We start from the raw sequence: 17,689 nt of genomic DNA, 5'->3' as shown, positions 1-17,689 counted from the left end.
ATTCCCAGCATCCCATATGGTCCCCTGAGCACCGTCAGGAGTAATTCCTGAGTGCATGAGCCAGGAGTAACTCCTGAGCATCACCGGGTGTGACCCAAAAAGCAAATAAATAAATAAATAAATAAATAAATAAATAAAAATTAAAACTGACTTGCATGGGAATGGGAGGTTGTACTCTTCTGGGCTGGAAAAGGAGGAGGTGGAGGCCAGGCATAAAGAGACTTGGGGGACCTGAATTTGAGGACAGAGCCAGGTTGGAGGAAAGACTTTCAGGAAAGCTTGCACTCAGAAAGGGCCTGTGGGGGTTGTAGGGAGGGGCCAAGCCCCCCAAGTTTCAACTCTCACCTCTGCCCTTGACCTACCTGTGCTAACAGCTGATAGGTCTCTGCCCCCCACTCAGTGACCTGAATCTGTACTGGACCACCGCAAGCTCCCTGAGGGCGGAGGGCAGCAGTAGGGGCGGCCTCAGGGGCTGGTCAGAAGGGAAGAAGATCCTGAGACATCCTAGCCCCATCTCAGGCCCACTGTAGAGGAGCCCCAGGAGAGAGACTTAGATCCAGCAGTCTCTCCCTCCACGCTCAGAAAATTCTCTCAATCCCTCAACCCCCCTGCACCTTCCTTCCCTTGGTCAAGGTATGAAGTTAGACCTTTTGTTCAGGGCCAGGAGGAGCTGGAAGAGCAATAGGACAGCCAGTAGGGCACTTACCTTGCACACAATTGACCCAGGTTCAATCCCTGGCACCCCATATCCCTGAGCTCAACATGAGTGATCCCTGAGCACAGAGCCAGGAGTAAGCCATGAGCATTGCTGGGTGTGGCCAAAACAAAACAAAACACCATAAGGGGCTCCGGTGGGGAAGAGAGAGGGAAGGGCTTGGGGAAACGGCAGAGAAGTGACGTGTACTAGGAGGGGTACATCTGGGCCTAGGAGATGGAGCCAAGGGTTTATTGAAGAGACCCTGGTTTGATTTCCTGCCCTGTGTGGTCCTCTGAGCAGAGTGACCCCTGAGCATTGCCAGGGGTAGCCCCCAGTACCAGAGTGTGGTCCCCCAAAAAAAGAAGGAATAAGGGGCCGGAGCGATAGCACGGCGGGTAGGGTGTTTGCCTTGCACGCGGCCGACCCGGGTTCGATCCCTGGCATCCCATATGGTCCCCCAAGCACTGCCAGGAGCAATTCCTGAGTGCAAAGCCAGGAGTAACCCCTGAGCATCGCTGGGTGTGACCCAAAAAGAAAAAAAAAAAGGAAGGAATAAGAGATACCTTCAGAGAGCCCCTGGAGAGCCACCACCTCTCCTGCCCCTAATCTAGACTTTTGTGGTGGAGCCTGGAGACTTATGTGTGGTGTGTGTGTGTTTGTGTCTTACTTTTTGGATCTGTATTCAGGGTCACTCCTGGTGGACTCAGGAGACCATATTCTAGGGATCAAACCAGGGCAGCACCTGCAAGACACGTGCAGCGCCCTAAGCCCTGTACTGTCTCAGGCCCAGGGCGTTGGGCACCTTAGGTGGACGTGTCCGTCTTTTCTTCTGAAGCCCAGACTCCCTGTACAGCTCTATCCCTTCTCTGCTTGAGGCACCCCTACCACCTGTCCAGGGCTGTGTGCACTCGAAGGCAGCCTCTCCAGGACAGAGCCATCCAGTCAAAGGGGCACGAGGGTCCCCTGCTTCCTCCACCAATGGCCTTCTCAGTGAGGAAGTCCCAACTTTGATCTCACTCTTGGCTATCTTGGAGCAGCTCCCGTGGGTTTCTCTTTCCCCCCTCAACAACGCGACCCAGGCTCGAACGAACTCTCTGTCAACCTTGTCGAGCCCCCGGGGCGGGGAACGGAAACCCCAATTCCGGGTTTTGCCTGTCAGTTACCCTCCAGCCCCGCCCCATCCCGGCGAGCCCCCGCAGGCCCCGCCCCGTTGGTCCTCCGAGCTACCGCGGAAGCCAATGGCCGAGCGGCTGATTTGCATAGCGGCGCGGGGGAGCGGCGGAGGAAAGGGGGCGGGCCCAGGCGACCTCCTAAATCAAAGTTGGGTGGCGAGGACTGGGCGGAGGGGCCGCCGGGTGCCCGGCTGGGGCGGGCAGGGGGCGGGGGGTGGGGGGCGGGCGCAGAGCGCGGCGGAGCCGGCCGGACACCAACACCGCCACCTCCCGCGGCTCATCCCCCGCGCGCCCGCTTCCCTCCTCCCCTGGCCGGGAGCAGCATCCTCTGCGGACCCTCACGCCTCATTCCCGGGGGTCGTCGGGCTCCCGCGGCTCCTCCCCGTCACCCGTCCACCCGGGAACTTTCCCGGCCAGTGCCGGGGAGGAGGGGGGCTCCTGTGCTGGGCGGGTTTCTCTTGGGGGTGGGGGCAGTCTCCGAGGAGGGTTTCGGGGTCCCGGAGAGACGCTCGCCACCCCACAACCTTGCCCCCCGCGGGCCAGCCGTCGGGTCTCCGCACCCTTGCTGCCCCTGTGTCCCCCACCATGACCGAAATGAGCGAGAAGGAGAACGAACCAGATGACGCGTCCACCCACAGCCCCCCGGGGTCCATCTCTGCCCTCCAGGAAACCAAGGTAACTCGTGGGCAGGGGTGGCGGGGGTGGGGGGGTGGCTCATGGCCTGGCCCCCGGCCCGGTGAGCCCTTACGGCGCGAGCGCGTCCTGCTCCCGACGCGGTGGCCACCGTGGTGGGCTCGTGTTGCCCGGGGGCGGGGGGTCACAGTCGCGGGGCTCCGGTGAGTCGCTGGCTCTGGCGCCTGGGAGGTCACGCTCGCGGGGCGGCCCGGAAGAGTGGGTGGGTGGCGAGTGGCCGCCTGGCGCCCCCAGCGCACCCGCACGACACGCCCTTGCGCGCGTGATGAGCCGCCGCGCGGGCGCGACCCTCCGGGGAGCTGATCCGCTGGCTTTGCTGGGGGACCCGGCGCGGCGGGTGCGGGTACGGACCGGGGCACGCGCCGTGCGTGCGTGCGGGGCGCACCCTCGCGGCCCCGCCAGGTCGCGGTCGCTCTTTGCTTTGGCTTCTCCGATTGTGTCTCTACAACCTGTTTGTCTCTGTCGTGGTGTCTCTGTGCGTGTCCCTCCCGGGGTCTCTGGGCTCCGCCAAGTGTCTGAGGCTCCCCGGGCGTCTGTGACCCGCCGCAGTCCTGCATTCCCCCCTCCCGGGCGGGCGAGGCCGCGGCCCAGGGGGTGCGCAGCTGGCGAGTCCGCGCTCGGGCTGCGGCAGCGCGGGCCATCGGGCCATCGCTGGCGGGGACCGGGGTGGGGGGGCCTGGACTGGCGATTCCAGAACAGAAAGACCAGCGGCCCCACCCCGAGAGCAGGACGGGCGGGAAAGAAGAAAAAAAGAGAGAGAAAAGTCATCATAATTAATGAATGTCATAATTAACCCTAATTATGTATGATTGTTACTCCTGCGGGAGTCGCAATGAATAAATTATTCCCCGATGAAGGCAGGAGGAGTCAGACTCCGCGCGCTGCAGCGCTGGTAGGAGGCCTGGGCTCACCTTCAACCTCAGGGCTCCCAACTCAGACAACCCCCACCCCAGTTCTAGGTACTGGCCGCTAACCCTCTGGAAATTTTCCTGGAAGCACCTGAGCAAGTGGGCTTGGGCAAGGGCAGTGAAGAAGGGGCTGAGTCTAGAGCTCCCTGAGCCTTCCCCAGCTCCCCGCCCCCCAGGCCCCCTCCTCTCTCCCTGAAAACATGGTGCTTTGTTCCGAGGAGAGCACCAGGAATGGGGTGGGGGTCTCTGACTCCCCCTGGTATTGTTGACTCGGTTTTGCACTATCCAGAGCCCATAATTCCTCTTCAGTCTGCCTTAACCCCTCCTACAGTCCCCCTCGGAGTTCATTCAAGGTCAAGGTCATCTAGGGGGTGATGGTGAGCAGGGCCAGGGTGGGGTCCAGCTAAGACACCCCAGGTAGCTCCACATCCCTAAATCAGAGGGACTTCGTGCGCTGTCCAGTCACACCTGGCTTTCTCTTGGCGCCTTTTAAGCTAGAGCGTGCACTCTGGGGACACAGAGTTAAGACCCCCGTGATATGCCCCCGACCACACCACACTCCCAATTGGAGTGTGGGATGGGAGGATGCTGCTTGGAATCTTCAGAACAGCTTCTTCCAAAACACGGGGGCCTGGGAGTGGGACCCCTGCTGTGCTCCCCTGACCCTGCTCTAGTCCTCACTGGAGGGATATACACTCATCCCCCAGTGCTTGCTTCCCAGGGGCCAGGGGGCTTCCCACACCGGGCTGGCTGCTGGGCTCTGCCCCCTCCTTGGCTGGCAGCTGCGGGAGACTGGAGGTGCTGCCTCAGCAAACCACAGAGCTGGCTCAGCTGCGGGGAGGGGAGGGGGTCACCGCAGCTTGCCCTGCCTGCCACCCCCCCCCAGACCCTCCAGTGCCAGCCCTGCTGCATGAGGCCTAGAGAGAACCCAGAGCAGGGGAGCCGGGTGCCCACTGAGGGCTCCTGGACCCTCAGTGCAGCCAGGAGGCCACTTATGTCTGCACCCTGGCCCCCTCCCCTCTACTTCACCTTTGAGTGAGGGGCTGAGAATTCAGCCTGCTGGCTTCCTTCCACCGGCACCCCATCTCAACCTGTCCCAGCAACGCTCATCTGCAGACTGTCAGGGTGAGGAAGAGCTTTGCCAAATCAGATCAAGGTTGTGCCGGAAAGGGGGTGCTGATGTTAATCATGGGGTGAAGCCAACATTCCCAATTTTTCATCAGCATCTGGGGCTCCAGGGCATTTCTTGTCAGCCCTGCGGTCCTATCCTGCGATGGGGTGTCATCCCCATACCCCGGCCACACAGTGACTGCGCCTTCCTGCCAGCGTTGCTTCTCAGATTCCCACCCTGTCCCCCATTCCGGGCCTGCCATTCCCCCCCCTCCACTCTGGTGCCATCCTTGGGAGGACCCTGCCATGCCAGCTCTGCCATCTGAGTCAGCTCCTGCCACCACCCACCACCAGCTGCTGACTGCCCTTTCCGGAGCTGGCGGGAAGTGAGGGAAAGAAGTGAGAGACCAGGACTGGGGTGGGGGCCACTCAGGAGCTGACCAGACAAGCCCCTGGAATGGGGGAGAAGGAAGAGGGGCCGGGGGCAGCTGGCTGGGATACATAACAGCTGGTCCCCATGCCAGAGAAGGGTCCCAGAAGAGGGGGCCCCAAATGATAACTAGGGGAGATGGGGCTAGGTCCTCCCTGGAATGAGAGATGTAAGAAGTGGGCCCACCTGCCAGGACAGTTTCAGCTAAAGTGAGGTTGGACCTGAGCCAGGCCAGTGTCTCTGGGGGGCAGGCATCGAGCCATCTGGCAGAGGTGCCCTGGCCATGGCCCTTGTTCTCTACCTGCCACCCCAGGTGGGTGCCATTCATTCTTGCTCCTCCACCCTCTGGGGACCTTTGGGGACCACGGCTCAAGCTAGCAGAGCTGAGCTGGGGCTGCCCTGGGGCTGGGGAACATTCTGTTCCAGAGGCTTCTGGTACCCTCTGAGGTGGTGCTTGGCCCCAAGGCCACAGGGGATCAGGAAAGGGCACAGACTGAAGGAGGCTTGAAATCAGTGATGAGGAAGGCTGTGATCGTGGTGGCCTTGGGAGGGGACGTGGTGATGTCTTCACCTGCTGGAAGAGCTGGTGGGTCCCAGAGGGAGGAGCTTTTTCTGGAATAACATGCACCAATACGCAAAAATCGGAGGGAGCACATTTCTAAATAGGGAAGCGCTGCCCGTGAGTGCAGCTGCCCAGAGATGGAGCAACTGTCCCCAGGGATGGGTGCTTTGGGTACCAAGAGGTGTCTAGCTGTCGCATAAGCTGACTGTTGGGAGGGCGTGTAGCCAGAGCATCCCATCTGGTCCTAAATTTCTCCCTGGACCTGGGAGACAAGTCCACACACAAGACAGGGACCCTGCCAGAGCCAGTCACAGTCCTGCCAGGACTGAGATGCTGCTTAGTTCGGACACGCTGGTTCCACTCCAGTGTTCTGGCAACTACTACCCCTGGTGTTATTCATGTGTTTCTGTTTTAGGGCTCTGTGGTTCTGTGGTCCTGTGGTTCTGGGTTCAATCCCGGGCTTGGCAAAACAAACAAAAACACAAAGTAAGAATAAAGTTTATGCTCATAGTTAGTTTTTTTGGATCACGCCCAAGGTGCTTGGGGCTGCTCCCAGGCATGGTGCTCACTGCAGTGGCCCAGCTCAGAGCTCCACTCAGAGCTCCCGTTCACAAAGTGTGTAAGCACGTGCTCCACCCTTGTGAGCTGTTTCTCTCTCTTCCAGTTTTTAATAGAGTCATATCCCTGGCCTCACTGTTGGTTTTGTTTGGGGACTTCTCCTGGCAATGCTCAGGGCTTCTTCCCAGCTCTGAGCCCCGGGATCACTCCTGGCAGAGCTCAGGGGACCACAATGGGTATTGGAGATCAAACCAGAGTTGGTTGTATACAGGGCAAGTGCCCGCCACACTGTACTATCTCCTTGACCTCTGTTTGTTTATTTATTTATTTATTTATTTATTTTTGACCTCTGTTTATTTTCATGGTGCCAGGAACTGAACCTTGGGCAAGTGCTCTACAGCTCTACAGCTGAACCTCATCCTCACCCTAATATTTGTCATTTTTGCTTTTTAAAATAAGCATTTTTTGGGGGGCTGGAGCGATAGCACAGTGGGTAGGGCATTTGCCTTGCACGCAGCTGACCCAGGTTCGATTCCAGCATCCCATATGGTCCCCTGAGCACCGCCAGGGATAATTCCTGAGTGCAGAGCCAGGAGTCACCCCTGTGCATCACCGGGTGTGACCCAAAAAGCAAAAAATAATAATAAAATAAAATAAGCATTTTGGGGGCTGGAGTGATAGCACAGCGGGCAGGGCGTTTACCTTGCACACGGCCAACAGGGGTTCAATTCCCAGCATCCCATATGGTCCCCTGAGCACCGCCAGGGGTGATTCCTGAGTGATGAGCCAGGAGTGACCCCTGTGCATCACCGGGTGTGACCCAAAAAGGAGAAAAAAAAGCATTTTTGTTTTTTTTGGTTGCTTTATTGCTTTTTGGACCTCACCAGGTGGTGCTCTCCAGGTGGTGCTGAACTTTTAGTTCAGTCCTCAAGGATCACTCCTGGCGGGGTCAAGAGTCCATACGGGGTGTTGAAGACCAAACTCAGGTCAGCTGCATACAAGACAAATACCCTACCTGCTGTTCTATTTCTTCAGCCTCCCATTGTTGCTTTTGTTTTGCTTTGTTTTTAGTTTGGTGCCATACCTGGCAACGCTCAGGGGTTACCCTGGCTCTGCATTCAGGAATTACTTCTGCCGGTCCTCAGTGGACCATATGAGATGAACCCAGGGGGTTGAACCCAGGTCGGCCACTTGCAAAGCAAAGGCCCTACCAACTGTATTATCACTCTCACCCCTATTTTTGCTTTTTGAAACCAGAGGCTATGCTCCTTAGAGAGCATTCGTCCTGCCTTCTTCCTCTCAGATATGGGGAAACTGAGGCTGAGACAGGGACTGATGCTCCTTCAAGCAGCCACCTCCTTTCGCCCATACCCTGACCAGGTCCTCCGTGCGCTCAGCCCCAGGCTTGTAATTTGCTCACCTCTCTGGCTAGACCAGAGCCCTCAAATCAACATGCAGTCCCGAGAGCACATTCAGGTTCTAATTAATTGTCCCCCTGGCCATCTGGGGGCCTTGCCTCTCACACACACAAAGACACCCACGGTGCTGCCCAGGAAGCTGGATTTGGAAGGAGCTGGGCCACGCTGTGTGCCAGGCAGCCCAGGGCTCTGGCCTCCCAGCTGGCACACCAGAGCCTGCCTGGTGCCCAGACATCTCCCTCTCTCCGCTGCCCCTCCAGCCTGCTGCCTGCTGGTCTCCCTGAGGGCTGACGGGGCCACCACCCCATTTACTTGGCAGGCTGGCTGTCCAGCATGCCAGCGGGGAACACAGGCCAAGTCTCTGCCTGAAGCCAGGCCTCTGGCCCCCTTTATCCATCACTGGTCAAAAGGGGCCAGGGGTGGGGGGCAAGAAAGGACCTCTCAACGGGACAGGAAAGGAACAAGGGTCTGAAGGAGCCAGCAAGGAACTCAGGGCGAGCGCACTTGCCTTGTACCTGAGTTCGGATCCTGGCACTGCAACAACAACAAAATATAATAAAAATAGCAGCAAGGATTTGGGGGAAAGAGGTTTCCCGCCCTCACTGGGGCAGAGCGATAGATGGGATGCGTCAGGGGACCAGAATCCATGGGGCTTGAGAAGTTCTGGACTCGTCGTTCCCTTGTCTTGGGCTCAGCAAACATCCCCAAAGCACCCATTCTGGGGCTCTGCCCTCCAGAGACTGGACGTCACTGTCCTTGCCCTGGGGTGGGGGGTGGGGAGCACTAACTGTCTCCTGAGGGGGCTTGATTGGCTCGGCCACCCCAGGGTCAGTGGGTCCTCTCCAGAGGGAGGGTAGAAAGAGGAGAGAGGACAAGCGCGTCTGCAGGCAGTTCAGAGGCAAAAGCCTGACCTTTGGTGCTGACTCAGGCCGGGCGGGGCAGCCGCAGCACCTGTGGCCTTGTGGGTCAGTGGTCACCTCCCAGCAGGTGTCGGGAAAGAAGGGCAGGATTTGGGGTGCTGGGCCAGAACAGGGCAGGGCTCGGGTGATAAGGAGATCATTCCAGGCATGTGCTGGAGAGATTTTTTTTTTCTTTTTGGGTCCCACCCAGTGATGCTCAGGAATTACTGACTCCTGGCGGTGCTTGGGGGACCATATGGGATGCCGGGGATTGAACCCGGGTCGGCCGCGTGCAAGGCGAACGCCCTGCCCGCTGTGCTATCGCTCTGGCCCTAAGATTTGAGTTTTGTGTTTTGTTACATTTCTCATTTTGGGGAGGGGGCACATCCAGCAATGCTGGGGGGTCGGCTGCTTCTGACTCTGTGCTCGGGGTCACTCCCAGTGGTACCTAAGGTTCCAGGCAGTGTCGAGGATGGAACCCTGGATTCCCTCATGTGAAACTTGTTCTCAGTCGGTTATCTTTCCGGCCCTGGAGAGATTTTGGTGAGGGGAGCTTCAGGGGGCCCTGAAGCCACTCCCAGCAGTACTTACCCTTACCTGGCTATGCCAGCCTGACATTCAGTGCCTGCGTGCAGTGGTGCTGGGGACTGGCACAGAGGCCGCACCAGGCAATGCTCATTGGATTGTGCCATACCAGGAAAATCACATGACGTATGTTGGCCGCGTGCAAGGCCAACACCCTCCCCAATGTACTGCTCTGACCCCTAGAGCTTTGCATTGCATGTGCGAGACTCCTGGCTTGAGCCCCGTCATTAAAAAAATAAAAAAAGTTTTGAAACTGAAAAAGCCAGGGTTGGAGTGATAGCACAGCGGGTAGGGCATTTGCCTTGCATGTAGCCGACCCAGGTTCGATTCTCAGCATCCCTTATGGTCCCCCGAGCACTGCCAGGAGTAATTCCTGAGTGCAGAGCCAGGAATAATCCCTGTGCATCGCTGGGTGTGACCCAAAAAGAAATAAAAGAAAACTGGAAAAGCTGACAGCATTGGGTTGGCATATGGATGAGCCCCTCAGGTGGCTAGAGGAGATCAGGAGCTACTCCTGGGCATCTAGTTTGCCACAGTCCCCACCACTCCTAACTGCCTGTCTAACCATGCTTACCTCAGAACGGCTGACAGCCTGGCTCTGCAGGCCCCTGGACTGGGCCTCCCTTCTGGAACTTGGTTGCCATTTTCTTTGTACTTCTCTCCCCTGTGGCCCTCAGCCCACTCACGGCCACTGACCAGCCGGCTGCCCCTCACAACCCCTCTTCCTCACTCAGCTCCAGCGCTTCAAGCGGTCCCTGTCCCTCAGGACCATCCTGCGGAGCAAGAGTGTGGAGAACTTCTTCCTCCGCTCGGGCTCGGAGCTCAAGTGCCCCACCGAGGTGCTGCTGACGCCCCCCACCCCGCTTCCCCCACCCTCCCCACCCCCCGCATCCGCAGACAGGGGCCTGCCCACCCCGACGCCCTCCCCCTGCCCAGTGCCCCGCCCCCTGGCACCGCTCAAACCCCTAAGGCTGCACAGCTTCCAGGAATACGTCTTCAAGCGTGCCAGCCCCTGTGAGCTGTGCCACCAGCTCGTCGTGGGTAGGTGCCTGGGCCCTGAGCTGGACAGGGTGGACACTGGGGAGGGGGGGAAGTGTGGGGAGCGGGCCTCAACCCGTGCCCCTCCTCCTGAGTGGAGAAATGTGCCTGGAAGGGTTGGAGGAGGGTTTGGGGGTCGGTGATGTGGATCCCTAAAAACCCGAGCTTCGGTGCCAGCTCATACCCCAAAGTGTGCTGGGTAGACACTAGGCCTCAAGGTTGGCCTGAGGGTGACCCACGCTCTGCCACTGTCCCCAGTCCTAGCACAGCCTCCTTTGCTCCTCCCCATGGGCGCATCCTCCCTTGGCAAACCCGGTTCCCCCTAGGCAACTCCAAGCAGGGCTTGCGCTGTAAGACGTGCAAAGTCAGTGTCCACCTCTGGTGCTCCGAGGAGCTCTCGCACCAGCAATGCCCAGGCAAGACGGTGAGTGCTAAGTGGGGAGGGTCCCCTGAGTGCCCCCAGAAACCACCGTCTCGAGGGGAGCACCAAGCCCTGGCGGGCTGTGACCACTCCCTTTCTCTCCACCCTTCCTGCCACAGGCCACCTCCTTCCGCCGCAACTTCAGTTCCCCGCTCCTGGTGCACGAGCCACTGCCAGCGTGTGCCACCAGCAAAGAGTCACCACCCACGGGTGAGTGTCCCTTCCTCCGCCCCAGGTCCCTGATCCTACTGGGGTAGGATAAGAAACCTACATGCCCCTCAAACAAGAAATGAGGTACAGGTCCCATGATACTGGATGCTTCTGTCTCAGTAGAGAGTTCCGTCCTTTCAATCACCCACTTATTCATTCCACAAGCACTTTATTAAGCGCCTCCTAAGTGCCAGGCAATGCTAGACATGGGAGATAGCATGGAAGAAGGTGGAGCGCACGGACTGGTAAGGGAGATGAAAGAGAAGCAGATAACAGATAACCTCATCCTTCCATCACCGCGGCGGGGGTGCCTCACAGAGAGGGGATAGAGGAGAAGCGGTACCCTCCAGTACAAGAGCTGCCAGCCAAGGTTTTCCAGAGACAGGAACAAAATATGTGGGCAAGGGTGTCAAGGCGGGAATGGGGAGGGAGTTCAAGGGAAGGTGGCAAGGCTGGGGCTGCAGGAGATAGCCAGTGAGGAGCTGTGCTATGAGGGGGAGCAGGGGGCAAGAGGAGCGAGCAAAGCCTTGGAGCCCAGTCTGGCCTTTGCTTCTATTTATTTGGGGGCCACACCTGTCAGTGCTCAGGGCTTATTCCTGGCTCTGTGCTCAGGGATCACTCCTGGTGGTGCTCAGGGGATCATATGGGGTGACAGGGATTGAACCTGGATCAGTTATAAGCAAGGCAAGCACTCTCCCCACTGTACTACTGCTCTAGCCCTTGCTCTCTATTTTAAAATATTCAGCTGGTGCAGTTATGGCATCTAACTTGCACATAGTCCAACCTCTGGCACCCCATATTGGTCCCCTGTGCCCCACTAGGAATGATCCCTGAGCACAGAGTCACAAAACTCTAGGCACTGTTGGGTGTGGCCCAACCCTCCCCCTCAACTTATTATTTTTTATTGTTTTTGCCGGGGGTTGAACCTGGGTTAGTTCTGTGCAAGGCCTTACCAGCTGTACTCTGGCACTGGTCTTTGTTCTTTGGAATTTGTTCTGAGAGCATCTGGCTGCTCAGGGGGATGAGAGGAGCTGGAGTGGATGAGGGTAGCTGTCTTGGTTGCCCAAAGACTTTGGTAGCTCAGACTGGGCTAGTCACTGGAGAGATGAAGGGAAGTGGCCGTTATAGAAACCGTTTGTGAGGTAAAGTAGGTGATGGAGTCTGAGGAGAGTGGGGAAGGGAGGGCTGAAGGTTGATGGGGTACCTGAGTGATAGCTGGAGCACAGGCTTTTCATGCTGGAGGCTGGGGTTCAATCCCTGGACCCCAGGATCCCCTGGGCATTGCTGGGGGGCACCAAGCATTGTGCTGGGAGTAGCTACCGAGCACAAGTGTACCTCCCCCCCAAAAAAAGCGTTTGATCTAGAGCAACTCTCACGGGGCTGAGGGGCAGCAGACCAAGGGGAGATGCAGCCCTCAAGCCAGAGCCGGCATCCTAATCTGGGCGGCCCTGGGGACGCCAGGCCCAGATCCAGGCTTTGTGGCAGAGCGAGGCGGACAGGCAGTTGTCCTGTCCAGCTCTGAGCGGAGGTGCCTGTTCCGGTGCCTGGTCGGCAGGGGCCAGCGGGAAGGTGGATCCCGTCTACGAGACGCTGCGCTACGGCACCTCCTTGGCCCTGATGAACCGCTCCAGCTTCAGCAGCACCTCCGAGTCCCCGACGCGGAGCCTGGTAGGCGGGGCAGCGGGGAGGGGGCGGGGCCCAGAGAGGGGCGTGGTCGGCACTGACCACGCCCCGGCCCCCAGAGTGAGCGGGATGAGCTGACCGAGGACGGCGAAGGCAGCATCCGCAGCTCAGAAGAGGGCCCTGGGGACAGCGGTGAGTGGGACGGGCCGGAGCGGGCCCGGGACCCAGATCTGGGCCCGTTCCTGCTGCCTCTCACCCGCCCTGGCCTCTCCAGTGTTCGCAGCCCCGGCGGAGAGCGAAGGGTCAGGCCCAGAGAGGAGCAGCCCTGGGCAGCAGGTGAGGCTGTTCGTGCAGACAGCGGGGAGAGGGGGCGTGGCCTCTCCTAGGTGCAGATGGGGGTGTCCTGGAGAGTTTGGGGTGCACCCAACGTCTGGCCACTTGCCCACTCCTGCTCGCACGAGGAACAGCGGCTCTAGGCTGCGGCTGGTCTCACCGTTCCTAGCGGGCGCCCCGGTGCCCAACACCCCCCACCCAGGGTGCGCGCAGCAGGCGGCGGGGCTACTGTCAGGGACCTGCACCCGCTGCCTCCCGTCTCCATGGGCACAGGGCAGGAGGATGGCGGAAAGCGTGAGGGCGTGGGGTCCTCCCCCCACTGACCCAGAGCTTTCCCACAGCCCCCCAAACCCGCCGTGCGGAAGGACGTGGGGCCCATGTACTCCTACGTGGCCATCTACAAGTTCCTGCCTCAGGAGAACAACGATCTGGCTCTGCAGTGAGTCCTCCAGCCCTCCCAGCCCCGGGAACCTTCTCTGTTCACTTCCGGCTAAGAGACCCCCCCAGAGTGACCGCTGACGTGTGCGTCCGGCCCTGTGCAGGCCATTCTAGAGGGCGTCCTTCCCAGCTAAGGGGCCGTGCATGCGGGGAAGCGGGGTGCAGAGGGCGGGTCCCCCCTGCCCATTGCGCTGCCCAGCTCTGTCCTCCCCAGACCTGGAGACCGGATCATGCTGGTGGACGACTCTAACGAGGACTGGTGGAAGGTGACTAGGTGGGGGGCGGTGGGAGCACCCTGCTGGCTAGCTTAGCAGCCCTCGCGCTCCGCGGGCACTGCCCCCTCCGGCCCTTTGCCCTGTCAAGTCCTGGACCCTCCCTTTCAGCTCGCTCCCTGCCGCAGCTGTGTCCCTCTGCCCACCTCGTGCCCTCCCCAGCCAGAAGAACCACTGAGAGCATCTGGAGGGCAGCTGGAGGACAGTGGCTCTGCGGGGGGGACTGGGTCTAGAGAAAGCGGAGGAGGAAGGGGGGCGCGGTGCTCACTGCCAGCCTCGTCCCCAGGGCAAGATCGGCGACCGGGTTGGCTTCTTCCCAGCCAATTTTGTGCAGCGAGTGAGGCCAGGTGAGAGTGTTTGGCGCTGCTGCCAACCCTTCTCCGGGAACAAGGAGCAGGGCTACATGAGCCTGAAGGAGAACCAGGTGAGCCCGAGAGGGGACGGGCCGGCGGGGGGCGGGCCCCGAAGAGGGGAGGAGGGGGCGGGCCCTGAAGAAGGGGCGGGCCCTGAAGAAGGGGCGGGCCCTGAAGAAGGGGCGGGCCCTGAGAAGGGGGCGGGTCCGGGGGGAGGGTGGATTTTGAGGAGGGGGACGTCCTGAGGAAGTGGAGGGTACCGAGGAGGGGGAGGGGCGGGTCCTGAGGAGGGGGGGAGGAGGGGGCGGACCCTGACGAGGGTCCTGAAGAAGGGGAGGGTACTGAGGGGGTTGGCCCTGAGGAGGGGGCAAGTTCCGGGGAGGGGGTGGGTCCTCATGAAGGGGCGGGTCCTGAGCGGAGAGGGGCGGGCCCTGAGGAGGGTGCGGGTCCTGAGGCGGGCAGGGCCCCGAAGAGGTGGATAAAGGGGAGGGTTCTGAAGAAAGAGAAGGTCCTGAGGAGGGGGTCTTGAGATGGGAGAGGGTCCTGAAAAGGGGGACGGTCTGGGGGAGCTTGCGGAGGGAGGAAGTTGGGGGGTGAAAAAGCAGGGGCAAGGCGGGGCCCTCCTGCCCTCCGCTGGGAAACCGGGTGTCCTCCAGAGGAAGGGGCTTATTCCCGTAGAGAGGGGTCTTGAGAAAGGGGGGGCAGAGGAGTAGGAGCCTAGAGGCTTGTTAGGACCCTGGAAATGGAGATGCCCCAGGGCCATGCAGTACAGCGGTGGAACCCAGGAGTGGGCTCACAAAGCCGGTGCTCCGGCGTCTGCCGCCTTCAGGCTTAGCTGGACGCGGCTCTGCCTAGCTGCGCGCTCGGGCAAGGCCTTTGACCCGTTCCCGCCTCTGCGCTGAGGGGCCGCTTCCCGGGCCTGCGAGGGCTCCCTCTAGCTGCCGTGCTTGTGCCCTCAGCCCCGGTTCCTGCCCTCCTCCCCCTGGTGGGCCCCGGCGCGCCCGCGGGACAGCTGGACTGGCCTCGGTGCGTGTCTCTGTGCAGATCTGTGTAGGCGTGGGCAGGAGCAAGGACGCCGATGGCTTCATCCGCGTGAGCAGCGGCAAGAAGCGCGGCCTGGTGCCAGCCGACGCCCTGACAGAGATCTGAGAGGAGCCCAGGGAGGCCAGATGCCCTTCCTGCACATCCCAGCCTCGCTCCTGGCCCTGACAGGGGGTCCTGGCTCCCCCATCTGCGTCTCATCTAGGGAGCTCACCTGGCCTGGGGCCTTCTGCTGCAGGAAGGTTTTATTTGGGGGGGTTACTCCTCTGGGAGTTGGGGGAGGAGAAAGTGGGAGGGAGGGGGGAAGCTCCAGGGAGACCCCGCAGGGCTCAGGGACCCCCAGCCCAGTGGCCATTCCAAGTCCAGCCCTGGGGGGTGTTCATGGGACACCCCCACTGCTGCTTCCGAGAGTCTTCCTGTGCCCCTTGCATGTGCCCACCTGTCCCCACAGAACCCCTGCTTGGGTCTATGTGTGTGACCCGTGGCTGACCTCGAGGGAGTGGGGCCTCTCTGGACAGGACAGCACCTGCGGGGGCTAGGGGGGGGCTCAGCCCTCCCAGCCATCAATTCTCAGGAAAGTTCTGTGGGACCCGCTCCCATTACTTGAAACCTGGGCAGACGGGGTGGGGCTCTCTGCGACTGGCCCTTCATGAGGACCAGTTCTCCTGGTCGATGGCAAAAGGACACCCAAGAGCGGTCCCCACAGAGAGCACAAAACCGGCCCATGCTCGATCAAGCAGCCCCATTTCACTGTTGGGAGCCTGGGTGTCCCCAGAGGCAGGACCCACGACCGGGCGGTGGGGGGAGACGCCAAGACTCCCCAGTTTCTGCCTGGGAGCCCCTGGCAGTCCTGACCTCCCATCGCCCTGTCCCAGCTCTCAGGGGACCGCCCAGGTGCTGTCCCCTTTCTGGCTATATCAGCTGTGTCCTGGCCACAGAGCAGGGGAGGGAGAGGGGGGTGCCAGGCCAGGGAAGCAGAAATTCTCTTGGGCCACCAGGAAAAGAAGGGGGGGCCCTGGAGGAGGCTAACACACAAAGGGGACCCCTCTGGTGCCCACCTCTCCTCCCAAGCTCAAAGCCTCCTTTTTGTGCCCTTGATCATGCCAGCCAATGCCACCCCTGTCCTGGGCACAGTCACATCCTCTCCCCAGTGGGAGGGACACTGCTTCCCGCCCACTGGCCACCCTCCCCCCATCCCACTTGCCCTCCCCCACACTGCAGTGGGAGAAGTCACACTGCCCTGTTTGCTGCCATGAGGCCCCCCCAGCAACACCCCCGGGGCGGGCCCCTTGCCCACTGTACATGAGGCTGCATGATGGGTCTGCGGGGGCAGTGCGGAGCCCCCAGACTCCTAATTAAATGTTTCTGGTCTCAGCCTGTCTGAGGTGTGTGTGCCTTGGGCCAGAGCAGGACGGGGCAAGGAGTGAGGTGGGGGAGAGGGGGCTGGCTGGCCAGGCGTTGTAGGGTCCTACTGCGCCCAACTACGGGCAGCCGGCAGCCAAGGTGCGCAGTCGGGGGCGGGAGGGAGAGGGGGGATGACGCATTAGGACCCGAGCGAGAGTGCGGAGGAGGTGGGGCGGCTGGGGTGCCACCTGGGACCTGCGCCTGGAGAGGGGTGCGCCACGTGTCTGACCCCGCCTGCATCAGCCTCCGCCTGCCTGCAGCAACAACGCGGTGGCTGGGACGGTGGGACCTGAGATGACTCAATCACGCCGTCATCGGGAGACTGGCAGCAAGGAGCCGGCGGCGCCCCTCCCGCAGCAGTGCCCGCCACCCACCTGCTCCCGCGCTGGCTGCCCCTCCCGCTGCCCCCTCCCGCCGCTGCCCGCGTCATCGCCACGTCCAGGGCTATTTATAGGCAGAGGGGAGCAGCAAGGGAGAGAGAGGCACGCTGCAGGGGGGGGGTGGGGGGGTGCCAGAACACACAGGGTGGAGGAGGGGGCGGCAGGTACCACCCATCCTGAGCCTCAAGGGTTCTGGCCCCCCAAAGCAAGGGAGGTCAAGTGGGAGCATACCTTGAGACCTTTCCCAGGAAAGGTCCTAGAAAGTCCCCCAGGGCTCCAGGGAAGCTCACCCAGGGAAGGTCCTGTAGCTTTGTAGGGGGTCCTTCCTAGGACCACCCACTCCCCCTATAGTGGAAATAAGGCTCACAAACCCAGCTGAGGAAAAATCCCTTCAAGAGGGGGAACCAGATAAGCAGGCATGCCCTGGAGCTGTGCCAGGAGCTAATTTTGATTTAAGCCTCTCCTGGATCCTGAGGGAGGGGTGGTGTACCCTTTTCTCGGAGGAAGAAACTGAGGCGTTTTCCTTGCATGTGGCCGACGACCCGGGTTCGATTCCTGGCATCCCATAGGGTCCCCAAGCACCGCCAGGAGTAAGTCCTGAGTGCAGAGCCAGTAGTAACCCCTGTGCATTGCCGGATGTGACCCAAACAGAAAAAAAAAAAAAACTGATTATCCAGTCCTCACTTTTCGTTCTGTTTTGTTTGTTCGGCCACACCTGGCTGTGCTGAGGGAGGAAAACTACTATCAGGCTCAGGGCCCAGGGGTCACTCCTGGCAATGCCCAGGGGATCATTTAGTAGCAGGGCTAGAACCCAGGACCCTGTGTGCAAAGCAGTGTCCAGGCCTTAGAGCAACCCCCTGCCCTGCGCCTGACCTTGCCTCTTATACCTTGGCTTTTTGTTTGTTTGTTTGGCAGAGGGGGGGCACACCCAGCAATGTTCAAGGTTTACTCCTGGCTCTGCACTCAGGAATTATTCCTGGTAGCCCTCGGAAAACCATATTGGTGCCATGGATGAACTGCACGCAAGGCAAATGCCCTACACACTGTCTATCGCTCCAGCCCTAGTAGTGGCGGGGGTTTGTGTCGCACTGGTGGTGCTGAGGGATCACTTTTGGGTCTATGCTCGAGGCACTATATGCAGGGA

The 17,689-nt window shown here is 60.5% G+C and overlaps 1 protein-coding gene across 2 annotated transcripts; it reads left to right on the top strand.

The window, feature by feature from the left end:
- The first annotated feature begins 2,017 nt into the window (after nucleotides 1-2,017).
- On the top strand, nucleotides 2,018-16,135 carry STAC2 (SH3 and cysteine rich domain 2). 2 transcript variants are annotated; one of them, XM_055133873.1, is made up of 12 exons: nucleotides 2,018-2,544; nucleotides 9,767-9,871; nucleotides 10,019-10,073; nucleotides 10,397-10,494; nucleotides 10,611-10,701; nucleotides 12,257-12,369; nucleotides 12,444-12,516; nucleotides 12,599-12,660; nucleotides 12,999-13,096; nucleotides 13,310-13,361; nucleotides 13,654-13,791; nucleotides 14,765-16,135. In XM_055133873.1, the coding sequence occupies exons 1-12, from the start codon at nucleotides 2,455-2,457 to the stop codon at nucleotides 14,867-14,869; spliced, it is 1,080 nt and encodes a 359-aa protein (XP_054989848.1). In that variant the 5' UTR covers nucleotides 2,018-2,454; the 3' UTR covers nucleotides 14,870-16,135. The 2 variants fall into 2 exon arrangements, with proteins under 2 accessions (XP_054989848.1, XP_054989847.1); XM_055133872.1 differs by having other exon boundaries at nucleotides 9,767-10,073.
- Nucleotides 16,136-17,689: the final 1,554 nt, after the last annotated feature.

This window comes from Sorex araneus, chromosome 3, assembly GCF_027595985.1.
Source record: "Sorex araneus isolate mSorAra2 chromosome 3, mSorAra2.pri, whole genome shotgun sequence".
In the NCBI taxonomy this organism is placed as follows: domain Eukaryota; kingdom Metazoa; phylum Chordata; class Mammalia; order Eulipotyphla; family Soricidae; genus Sorex; species Sorex araneus.
Note: the sequence above shows the minus strand (reverse complement) of the source record. Positions and strands in the feature narration are given on the sequence as shown.

Bases quoted from the DNA above. Each gene is read 5' to 3' on its own strand.
- STAC2 (XM_055133872.1), top strand. From the start codon at position 2,455: ATGACCGAAATGAGCGAGAAGGAGAACGAACCAGATGACGCGTCCACC. The intron at 10,074-10,396 runs GTAGGTGCCTGG...GGTTCCCCCTAG, and splicing joins GTGCCACCAGCTCGTCGTGG to GCAACTCCAAGCAGGGCTTG. The intron at 12,661-12,998 runs GTGAGGCTGTTC...GCTTTCCCACAG, and splicing joins GGAGCAGCCCTGGGCAGCAG to CCCCCCAAACCCGCCGTGCG.